At 41.6% G+C, this 12,664-nt stretch overlaps 1 protein-coding gene across 1 annotated transcript in view; it reads right to left on the bottom strand.

Annotated features, from left to right (window-relative positions):
• The window catches only part of Gtf2f2 (general transcription factor IIF subunit 2), a 109,081-nt gene extending 98,311 nt beyond the window's left edge, over positions 1-10,770 (bottom strand). The window contains exons 1-2 of the mRNA XM_034497152.2: positions 10,525-10,770; positions 7,494-7,567 (exon numbers count right to left, since the gene is read on the bottom strand). Of these exons, the coding sequence (XP_034353043.1) occupies positions 7,494-7,567; positions 10,525-10,590 (140 nt within the window). The 5' untranslated portion in view covers positions 10,591-10,770. The remainder of the gene's footprint in view (positions 1-7,493; positions 7,568-10,524) is intronic.
• Between the last annotated feature and the right edge of the window lie 1,894 nt (positions 10,771-12,664).

Here is a 12,664-nt window from a genome sequence, read left to right as displayed (position 1 = left end):
AAAACAAAAACAGGTATAGTGCAAACACCTTTAATCCCACCACTCGGGAGGCAGGGGCATGTGGATCTCTGTGAGTTCCAGGCCAGCCTGGTCTACAAAGCAAGTCCAGAACAGCCAGGGCTCTGTTACACAGAGATATTCTACCTCAAAACAACTCCTCCCCCACCACCAAAAAAAAAAAAAAAGAAAGAAAAGAAAAATCATGTCTTTGTTCTTCACTTTCAAAGTATTTCTTGGATCTGACACCAAAAAGACATAAGTTCTTACTGTCATTGATAGACAGTAAACTTTCTTCTTTTCCTAGTTAAGAAAACCAACCAAATCTTACGAAATCATCAACTGCACTGGAGGGTCTCCACTGCCTGCTTAAGCTCAAAAGCCATTAGGTAATTAATACCAAGAGAGCTCACCGAGGTGGGCTGGAGAGTAAAGTCACAACCCAAAGGAGTAAAGCTGATGTACTTAGTTAGGGTTCAAAGACATCCCAGGGCAAGCTGTCAAAATAAAGAAAAGAAAGGCCATCTCCGTAAAGGAATGGCTTAGCTGGAAGTGTGCTGCAGAAGGAAGGACACCTATATAGAAAGGCACCTGAAACATGTCTTAGACTCCTAGCAGCACAAGAAAGCATCTCTCTGAAGAAGACACAATGGAAACCTAAGAGAGTGAGGGGAACTTTAGAATGAAGAAACTTAGAAGATACCCTGTAATAAAGTGATCAAATAAATACCACCTGAAACAGAACAAAATGCAAACATGCAAATCCCTCTACAGCTGCAGAAAATACCCGGCTGTACTTTGCTATACTCTTGCCAAGGATACATGACTCTAATCTAATCCTGAAGAACCATCAAACAGACACATACTCAGTAAGATTACTACCTTGTAGATATCAACAATATTGAAGTTTAAACACATTAGAAAGGTCCAGGAAATGGGTTCAGGATAATCTAGACTAAATGAAGAAAAATTAAAAATATGCAACAAAAGAATGCAATCTAAGATTCTAACCTGGATCATTTTGTTATAAAATAATACTGAGATGACTGGAAAACCTGAGCAAAGTCTTAAGAATGACTTCAACAATTAAAAACTGTGCCCAGTATGTTTAAGTAGTCCCTACTAAGGAATGAGACTGTATTCTTGCTTATTGAGCTTTACATCACTGACTTGGTTCATGAGATAAATTCCTAGAAGCTGATGAGACTGCTGGGATCAAGGCAAAAATATTTTATTCATCTTTTACTCTCATTATCCCAATCCTCAGCTGAGTCAGTCAGTGACTCTGTCTCACCCTGTGTGCCTGTATCTGTCTGGAATGGTAGCAATAAGAACTAAAACCAATGCTGAGCTATAAAGTACCTACCAGGGAACAGTGATTTACAACTCCATTTTGTTGTGAGCAGCAATGCTGTGACATGCGTGTGCTGCATATGTTGCTCTATGTATAGATACCCATAAACACTGTCTTTCCAACTGTTTGTGACAATTTAAATGCTGTCAGCAGTGTCAATTTGTTCTGAATTCATTCAATTTTTATCTCATTGATTTATTTGCAGACATTTATTATTAATAGGCCCCAAATGATCTGGAATGTTTAAATCTATTAAAAAATCAAGTGTCTTAGAAAAGACATGTAAGTATAGGACTCAAGATTATAGGTAAAATGCACCACAAAGAGAGAAAACTGCTCTGAGGCAAGATGGTAATTAAAATTAAAGAAGCTAAAGAAGACTATAAACTCAGGTGGGATGATGGATGCCCAAAAGCACAAAATAATCCAAGTACAGAGGGAATCTGGTCATCTCATAAACTGATTTACATAAATGGCCCTATGTTCAACTGTCTAAATAAGGCGTCACTCAGCATAGTCACAGCCTGGTTAAACAGTCTCCTCTGGCTGCCTTCAGATCAAGACATTTAATTCTAAGCTCCTTCTACAGCACCAAGTCTGCCTGGATGCTGCCATGCTTCCTGTCATGATGATAATGGACTGAACCTCTGAAACTGTAAGCCATCCCCAATTAAATGTTGTCCTTTATAATAGTTGCTTTAGTCTCTTCATAGCAATGAAACCCTAACAAAAATAGTAACTTATCCCAAAATACACAGCTAGCTGGGGACAAGGTTAGGATTGAACCTCCAACCTGACTTCTGGGTGGATTCATACACCTAACTAACTAGTGCACCACACTGCCCTTCTAAATCCTTTTGTCTTTTTTTTAAAAACTCAATGGCACATATCTTCCAACACATATACACAGGCAACTGTAACCTGGATACTTCTCCTCTTAAGAATCATTAACTCATCATACATCTTGTAGTCATAAAAATATTTGAAGAATAATTTACCTGGAATGTTCTCTCAACAGTCCTAAACCATTCAAATGCCTCATGCTCCTCATGGGCCTCTACTGAAAGAAACACTCCTCCCACCATTCCACTGGGTGAACGTAGCTGCTCACCTCTCTCTAGCAACATTAAGAATGAAACATGATGCCTGCACTGTGAGCTAACTGGCAAAAATAAAAGAGTGAGGCCATCACCTCATTTCATTCTAAACAATCATCTGTTAATGGAGACTTCAGTTTACAGCCATAAAACTCTGAGGACTTGTAATATGCAAGATATCAACCAAAACCCTGGGGACTTCGTCACTCACACTGCTAAGCTATTCCTCAGCCAGTCTACATTTACCAGAGTGAACCTAGTACTTCAGCGATAGCAGCAAAAACTCCAGCTAGGAATAGGAACAAGACACACAGAAGAATGAAGTCTACTAGGATGAGCCATTTTCAAGTATCTCTCCAGCAATCCCAGGGAACTACCGAGCACAGGTGTGCCATTAGTAGAGGCTACATCTTCTATAAGGTAAGAATTGTGTCACTTTGGGTAGACAAGACACCAACTAAAAGATTGTCTTCTTTTTTTTTTTTTTAAGGAAATTATAACATGTTTACTTTCTCTTCACTGTAATTTTTCAAATGATTTCAAGTTACTTCTACTAAGGATTTTCTTTCTACAAAGACCCAAGGAATAGGGGGACTAGCCATGTAGTCAAGGGAGGGATAAAGGAAAACAAACAGCAATAATAAACCAAAGCCTTGAGCCTCCATACAGTAGCAAATGACAACACAATCAGAGTTCTGTGCTGTGCTCTGAAATTAGCAACACCAAGCGTGAGAATTCAGTGGAATAAACAAAGATGCTTCAAAACTGCACCCATATGTTACACATCCAAAATAATCAGGATGCAATCTAGAGACTTCCACACCAAACTGTCACCACCCCCAAAGAGTGTGAATGGAAAATACAGATGACTTTTTATTTTTTATTAAGGTGGTTTTTCAAAAAAATAAAAATAAAAAAAGGGAATGTGTTACTTATGTAAGAAAACACATATACACAGTATTTCTATGGGACTTTGTGTGTACAAAGGCTAAACAATACCATTTTATATGTAAAAACTTGGCCTGCACGGGGCGGTGGTGACACACACCTTTAATCCCAGCACTTGGGAGGCAGAGGCAGGCGGATTTCTGAGTTCGAGGCCAGCCTGGTCTACAGAGTGAGTTCCAGGACAGCCAGGGCTATACAGAGAAACCCTGTCTCAAAAAACCAAAAAAAAAAAAAAAAAAAAAAAAAAAAGTTGGCCTGGTAACACAACACATCTCACACACACACACACACACACACTATTTAGGTAACCACAGTTTATTATCAAAACTAGGATACTCAGGGACATGAAACTGGACACTTATGACTACCCAGAAAAAACTATCAATTGGGACTGATCCAAGCAAGCCTGTAGGTAAGGCTAACCCATGAACAGTAGATGCAATTATGTAATCCATCTGCTCTAAAATATAGGGAATAGGTAGCTTGAAATTTCCTACCAATGTGCAGGGAATCATGGAGTTGACCTGTTCTAGCTGCCATGAGAGTCATGCATCATAGGTTTTTCAAGTTCGATTCCATGGCTCCTGGGGCACTAGGTGCCTTCCTTTCCTTTCCTGAGAAACCAAGGCAGTCCATCAGGCAGTGACACCTTCAGGCCACCTGTGTATGTATCTCTGTGAATCAGTGAAGCATATAGAATAATAGCTCTCAACTTTCCTAATGCCATAACCCTTTAAAATACAGTTCCTCATATTGTGATGACCATAAAATGATCTTCACTGCTACTTCATAAATGTAATTTTGCTACTGTTATGAACTGTAATATAAATATCGGTGTTTCTGATGGTCTTAGGTGACCCCTGTGAAAGGGTCATTCAAACCCCAAAGGGTCGAACTGGTGATATAGAAACTTGGTTGAACAATTAGTCTTAGACATTAATCTTGTATGTCCCATGTAGCTTGCAACTCTGACTGTATCCTGACAACTATCATTATATTTGTTTTGATAAGTGTATAAAAAGTCTGACTGCGTGAAATAAAGTTGTGTCAGCCTCAGTCTTGCTAAGATCCCTCTGAGTTGTCCTGACTGGTATTCCCTCTGACCATAATCAGTTAACCTGGCTCAGTAAGTAAGCACTGGCATTTACACCAATAAGGAGCTGACCATCACCTATAACATCTCATTTCAGTGATCAATGCAGACCTTGGGGCTTGCATGACTTCCCTGAACCTAGCTCCTGTATGTCTCAGTCTGTCACACTAAGAGAGATCAGACATTCCTCCAACAAGCATGGACTTTGTTCAGGTATCCAGGAATGTAATCTTTGAGTTTAAAAAGCCATTTAACAAGCCCTAAGCTTCTACTGTCTTATAACACTTCCCTATGGATTAGAGAACAATTAATACTAACATTCACACTTCACAAACAAGGAAGCTAAGGCTTAAAGGTAAGTCCCAAAGCCAACAACTATATATAACTGTCCAGAGTCTAGTGAAGTCACAGCAGATGACAAGGGGTTCAGTGTATAAATGCACAAACACACACAAGAAACAAAGCACTTCAAGACAGAATTTCAAGTAAGAAAAAGTGTAGGCGAATGTTTTTGTGCGCTTTGTAAAGATTACCCTTGTAGCGTTCAAATGCTGATTTCTCTGCCCGTATCTTGTTGCATTCTGGACATGGCATTATAATGCTTATTCCAACTATCTTCTGTTTCAAGTTTGAGTAAACATCGCTCCCCACTTATTCTCTGACTTGTCAATAAAAGCTGATCGGCCAATGGCTGGGCAGAAGAGAGAATAGAACAAGACTTCCACCAGCCAAAGTGTGTGTGTGTGTGTGTGTGTGTGTGTGTGTGTGTTTGCGGGAGAGTCACCAGGAAGAAGGGGTCCAAGAGATATCATGGGAGAACACACTTACAGCCTAGAGAGCCAGATCAATACTAAAATGCAAATATCTTGGGGATTTGGGCTGGGAGGTAGCCAGATTAGCTTAGAGGATTAGAACAGATCAAGACGACCCAGGAATTGTGAAGTAAAGTGTGATTGAATAAATCTAGTGTTTCTGTCTCATTCATTTGGAAGCTAGTCAGGGATAGAGAAATACCATCACTTTTAAAAATGCATTTACAACAAAGAACTAAATACTTAGGGGGAAAATAATTAAAGTATCAAGTTTATAAAGACAAGTCATATCAAAGAAGAAAGCTAACAAATATAACCCCAGACCATGTGTCTTTCTTGAGGCAGCTTTAAAATGGTCCCTAAAAAGTTGAATTCTCAGATACTTCTGACAAAAACCAGGCAGCAATTACTAAGCCTAAGATGCTCTTAAGACACTAAAGTGAGAATATGGAAGAGATGGCCAGAGTCATCAACTTAGAGTTTAGGAGAGCACTAGACTAGAGCATTTGGCGTTTAAAGCTAGAAGAGATGAGGTCACTTAAAAAAAATTGAAAAGAGAAAAGAACTCATGACTGAAAGGAAGAATTATGTAAACTAAGATGCTGAGATGGGGAGTAGGGGAACGTAGCAAAAGATAAAAGGGAGACAATTAAGGAAGAGGACAGCAGAGTGCTGTCCTGATGGGATGGGATAGCAGTTTTATAGCCATGTCAAGTATGATGAGGGCCTATCAAAACAGCTGCTATGTACATGTGGAATAAAATTTTTCACAGCAATAAATTCTTTGGGGTTGGATGCCAACCCTTGAATTTGGTTTTGGCCAACAAGACTTTAGCAAACACACAAGTTCAGGCTTGTAAACTGCTTGTACTTGTAGGCCCTCTTTTCTTTTGCCACTGTGAACTCTCACCACCATATGAAGGAATATGCTGGAGATGAAATAGATGGTCCCTGCCAGCTGATACCAAGCCATTCAATATTTAACAAGGCCAGTCCAGTCAAGAAGACCTTCCAGGTCAGCCCTGACCAGAAAAAAATCCAGAAAATTGTAAACAAATAAAATGGTTTTTGTTCTAAGTGACTAAAATTTTTAAAGTTTTGTTTTGAAACAAAATCTAACTGATAAAGTCAGGGACATCAGTAACAGATGATACCTATTTCAATGAAGTACTAGGCGTGAGAATCTCACTGGAGTTGGATTTAAAGTGGCTGGACAAGGGGCTGGAAAGACAGTTCAGCAGTTAATTAAGAGCAGTCTCTTCCAGAGGTCCTGGGTTCAATTTCTAGCATCCTCACAGTGATTAACAACTGTCTGTAACTCCAGTTCCAAGGGATCAGATGCCTTCTTCTGGTCTCTTCAAGTACCAGGCAAACACGTAGTACACAGATATACATACAGACAAAAACCTCATGTGTACAAAATAATCCTTTTTAAATGAATGGATGAAGCCAGGCATGGTAGGGTATACCTTTAATTGCAGAACTCAGGAGGTAGAGGCAGGCAGATCTCTGAGTTCAGGGCCACCCTGACCTATATACAAAGCAAGTGCCAGGACACCCAGAACTACATAGAAAAACCTTGTCTTTAAAAAACCTAGCCAACCAAACAAACAAATGAAGTGAATGGATACGGAATAAAGATGGAGCCCAGTGATAGAACGTTTTCTAGTATGGAGAACCTGGGTTCAATCCCCCATATAGAAGAGGGGTGGGCGACAAATATGACTGTATGGAAACGGTGGAACACAGTCTCAGGTGAACTAGATGTTCCCTATGTCCTTCCACAGCCCTTTAACCAGGAACAATGACAGTGCCCAAGTCCTTCCATCAAAGCACTTTCTAGGTATGCCTAAGCCAAGCACTGCATTGCACGAACAGATGGCGGGATGGGGAGACCATATCATCTGCTCCTTCACAACCAGCAAGCTTCACCAATACACTTAGCTTTATAGTCACATTACCAACCACACATGCACAAGCCTGTCTCCTCACAGAATATATAAATATCCCATAACCTGCTTTAACATGCCCAGGAACTCTCACCTTCTAAATAAATTCTCTAAGAATGTAATCACATTCAAAATCCATTATAAACATTTTTTAAAACATCAGGTTTAAAAAATGTATAGTATATGTGCTATTCATATATAATTAATATGTAGCATATTTATATACATATATAAATAACTTACTTGGCAATCCTCAGTTTCCCAACTTCACCTCTTCCAGGGGCTTTTGCCCACTGCTGGGACAAATATTTAGGAACCTAAAATAAAGCAAAACATTTCACAGATGATGTACCCAGGATCATACACCTTCGCCTAGGTTATACAATTAGTAAATGACAGAGCAGGATTCAAGGCTAAGCCATCTCAAGGAACTTTGCTCTTAACCATAAAAATATTGTGTCTAAAACCAGATACAGAAGTAACCAGGGGTTAAATTCTAAAAAGGAAAAATATATTAATTCTCTAATAAATAATCTGCCTCTCTTCTTCACAGAAGTAGTTTAGACCTTGAAATCAGTATCTACCTTTCAGCTACCCTTGTTATGAGAAGCAAAGGAGAGACTATAAATAAAACACACAGCTTCTATGTTGTGGGGAGTAAGTATTTACTGAGTGCCAGTTGTCAGCATTCGTTCTCATAGTAATCTTAGAATAAGAACATGATCACAATGAATACAGACTGAGACATCGGTGACGGGCTGCAGAGGGGAAACAAGGATGTCTAGCAATACTATGGGGGCAGTACCTTGACTACAGTTAAGGTTTTTTTAAAAAGGAGTAAAAAAGGCTGATTTTATGTTCATCATATTAACTTACTGAACTACCAAACTTCGTCAGATGATGTGCATGAGGCTGGAAAAGAGGAAGGCTGAGGAGACAATTCTGTCAGACACCTTGAAGACATTCTATACCCACCACACATTCATGCCCTCAATCACTCTTCAAACTCAAACGTACTCTCCCTAGTCTACAGATATGAAAACAAATCTAGGGCTAGAGTGATACAACTCAGAAATAAAGCTGAGACTGTGGGCAGCGTATCTCAAAATACCATGTGGACTTTTTAATGGCTTTGCTATTTGAGTTTGATAGGAACTGGAAAGATGGCTCAGCATCAAAAGCACTGCCTGTTCTTCCGAAGGACCTGGGTTCAACTCCCAGCACCCACATGGCAGATCATAACCAGCTATAACTAACTGTACTATTAGGGCATCCAATGCCCTCTTCTGGCATCTGGGTCTTACTACATTCCCCTGACTCACAACGTAGACCAGACCAGGCTAACCTCCCAAGTACTCAGATTAAAGGTGTGTGCTACCACAGTAGTATCTATTTGGTAGTTTTGCTTTATGTCAGACATCTATTTGTGTATTTATCTAACATAAATATACAAGAAGCACAGGTGCTCTAACGCACACTGAGGTGGGAGGATTACCATGAGTTCCAGGCCAGCCTGAACTACAGAAAGGAAGAGAGGGAGGGAGGGGGAGATAAAGAGAGAGAGAGGGAAGGGAAGGGGAGAAAAGGAAGAGACTAGTTTCCTTTTCTCCTGTTACTTACAACCCTTTGCTGTATTATCTGTACTAATCAGACTTAGTCACTGTGACCAAATATCTGACAAACAATTTAAGACTTTAAACTGGGTATCTCAGTTTCCATCCTTCATGGTGGGAAAACCAAGGAAGAGCATTACAGCTCACACCATGATGCCCACGATACAGAGGAGATACAGACAGGGCCAGGGCAGCCCTAAGAACATACAGCCAGGATCTACTTCTTCCAACTAGGCCCCACCCCACTACCTTTCACTACTTGCCCTATTATTAACCCACTAAAGGAGTAACTAATCCCTTAAGTAGATGATAGCCCTCACAACCTACTTTGCCTCCAGAAACAGCACCACAAACACACCCAGAGGTGTGCTTCACTAATCGCTTAGGCTCTTCACCCCATGAAACTGACAAAACTAACTCCCACCACTTTAGCTTGTCTCTCTGACACACGGCCTTTCCAATTTCTTATATTCATCACACACTGGAAAAGTAATACGTGCCAAACACTAATCAAAGTGCAATGAAAGTGACGGGGTTGTGGACAATCAACACTGGACACAGGTACCAAGGATCACTAGAATCTGTTAAGTAGTCTGAAGAACTTAACACGGTCTGCTGTACTGGCAAATGATGAGAGCTGTTTCAGAGAAATGGACAGGAAGAAACACCTTGTCTAGATGAGAACTCAGCCAGGTACTTAAAACATTCGTTACAAAGATAAATCACTTTTTATTTTGTTTGTTTGTTTTTGTTTTTCGAGACAGGGTTTCCTCTGTGTAGCCCTGGCTGTCCTGGAACTCACTCTGTAGATCAGGCTGGACTCGAATTCAGAAATCCGCCTGCCTCTGCCTCCCAAGTGCTGGGATTAAAGGCGTGTGCACCACTGCCCGGTCGATAAATCACTTATAAATCAAGTTTGGGAAACTTTCATGAACCCATTTAAATATGCCTTTTTAAAATGAGATTCCCCACAGAATAATAGCCCCCACCACCACCACCCTATATAAACAAGTAACCCAAATAGATGGCCACTACTGGGGCAAACAAAGCCTGTCACATGACCATTTAAAACATTTACTGATGGTTAGTTTTGTGAAACCTAAACTTGCTCTTTAAAAACACTAAGTCAACAACTTCTTTTTGAATTCAGAACTTCTAGGTCTTTCCAATAGGATTACCAACCCAGGGAACACTTTGGCAGTGTAGAGGGGCAGGAGTCTACATGGCGAGTTCCAGGCCAGCCACGGCTATAGAGATTGTTTCAAAACATAACAACAACGTAAGTACATACGGACCACTTCCACTCTGTGGTCCAGAAAAGCATATGGAATATCTATTCAACTAATTTATACACATTCATGACTAAAGTTTTCCTTACCACCTTATCAAAAAGAAAACCGCAAGGACTTCTCCGGCCTGGGGTAAAACTTACTGCTCCCTCGGGGAACAATCTGGTAAGCACCCCAAGGCCGGGTCTTGGCGGTAAAGAGAGCTCCATGGTGGGCGGATGAAACTGAGAGACGGCCTGAAAGATGCCCTGTGTCCCCTAAAGTAAGATCTCCAACCTGCAAACGGACGCAACAGTAACCCGCTTCTCAGAACAGCAGTGGGAAAGACGGACCCAGAACTTTCGGAAGCGCCTTGCGGGGCTCACGTCTCACCTTGACCAGCCACACGCCGGTATTCTGTTTGGCGCCTGTCAGATCGAGTTCCCCGCGCTCCGCCATGAGTTTGTCGCGTGAGGCGGCGTGCGCGCACAAACAGTGGCCCGGGGCTGAAAGACAGAGCGTAACAGTCCAGAGCCCGCCGCTGAGGCAAGTAGACCGCGAAAAGCCGGCGTCGCCCACCAGCCGGGAACCAGGAACTTAGGCGAGAACACGCCGCCGAATCAGGAACTGCGCCTGCGCACGACTACGTCAGGACAGGGAGCCGCTAGGGACAAATTTCCTGCTTCGGCAATTTCTTAGGTGGGTGTGGCTCCTGGCAATGTGCAATCCGAGGATTCAAGTGCTGGGAAAGGAAGGAGCCAAATCCAAAGCCGTGCGTTTAAAGAAAAAAAAAAAAAAAAAAAAAAAAAAAGCCAAAATGGAAAAATTAAAGTTTAGGCTGACAAAAAGCTATGTGTATTTATACCCAACCCTAGATGAAGAGGCTAGGCGTTTTAAGGTCAGACTTAGGGGTAAAAAAAGTCACTTTCTTGGCCCAATGTCATTGGCACATGTGGCCACTAGAGTACAAGTGAGTATGCGGAACACATGCCTTAAAAATCAGTTCACACTGTGCAATCAAAATGCACTCTTTCAGACGCCAAAACCTGAAGGCCATGTAATTGGGTCAGTAAGACCCGCCATGTCAGAAACAAATCTGATTATTTAACTGCCCTGCTTAAACAGTTTCCTGTTGCAGAATATTTATTTGACCACATTATGGACCCTGAAATTGTGAACTGGAAGAATCTGTTAGTAATTTTGGCGCAGCCTTTGATCCTAGAACTTTCTGTTTACTGTAAACAGGTATTTGTGGCAAGGCACAGGCCTACAGCACACCTTGATCCAAGAGCTAAATAAAGTCAACCCTAGATCAAGAGGCAGAGCAAGTAACCAGCTGGCAGAGAGTGAACATAAGCAAGACAAAAGGGGAGACTTTGAGCTGAAGGGTAATTAAGAGGGCATGGAGAAGGGAAGGAGCTTTCTCCTGGAAAGTGGATGGAATAGGAAGGTCAGCTGGGTGCTTTCTCTGCCTCTCTGAGCTAGCAGGCTTTCACCACAGCATCTGGCTCCTGAGTCTTTTTGGTAATTTCCAATCCTGCTTGCCTTTGGAATGAAATTTTACCCTGTGTTTCAACTGGGTCCTCTCAGTTTGATCCCCCTGTACTCACTGTTTCACACAGTATTCCTCACCAATCCCATCCACCTGCTTGAAGACGCCAGGACCTTCCTCATATCACTTCAGAGCCTCTTTTTTTCCTGTTTTCCCCGTCCTTTACTCTGGCCCTGTCCTTTGGCAAACTTGTAAAGGCAAGTGGAAATGAAATAAAGACTATGAGGAAAAGTGACTCCCCCTCCCCTTTCTCTGTGTATCATAGTGTGTGACACTTAACACCGTACCATGAGATGCATGCTTAGACAAAAATACTGCTTTTGCCCCAGCTTTACTGAAGCAGAATGGATGGATACAAAATAGTGCTTTATTCATTTTCTGTGCACAACAGCCAGCACAGTGTTTGACATACTGTGGGATGTCAGTAGGCTTTGGTTGAATGAACATTTATTTGCTGAAGAGAAACAAACAGTAAGGTATTGGAAGAATGGCAAGTAATTTATTGAATCACACACCAGCGCTATGCACAAAACTCTGTGCAACATAAGGGCTGGGAAAACTGTCAGGTCTCTGAGATCTGCTTGAGTCTTGGTTCAAGTAAAGGGAATAAATTAAAATAGGGACTGTGTGAGAAGGAAAGCAAAGGAGACTGGCACACCCCAGGAATGGCTTCAAAGATTAAGTACTTGTTGTCGCCAGCAGCAACAATTGAACGGGGTTCACCTGTAAGAGAGGCTGAGGAAGGGAAACGGGCGGGAAGAGATGAAGCCAAGACAAAGTTCTCTGATCAAGGCTCGAAGTTTAATAATTTGCTTTCACATATAAAGGGGAAGCCCCACCCCCCAGAGTCTCTTCTCGGTTCAGCCCAGGGGCCGGGCAAGGAGATAGCAGTCCAGAAGGTGTCAAGGCTAGCTCAGTTGGCAGTCCATTCTTAGCTCAGGTAGCAGGCTCCAAGGCACCAAGGCTGGTAATGCAATGTAT

This window comes from Arvicanthis niloticus, chromosome 3 (assembly GCF_011762505.2).
Source record: "Arvicanthis niloticus isolate mArvNil1 chromosome 3, mArvNil1.pat.X, whole genome shotgun sequence".
Lineage (NCBI taxonomy): Eukaryota > Metazoa > Chordata > Mammalia > Rodentia > Muridae > Arvicanthis > Arvicanthis niloticus.
Note: the sequence above shows the minus strand (reverse complement) of the source record. Positions and strands in the feature narration are given on the sequence as shown.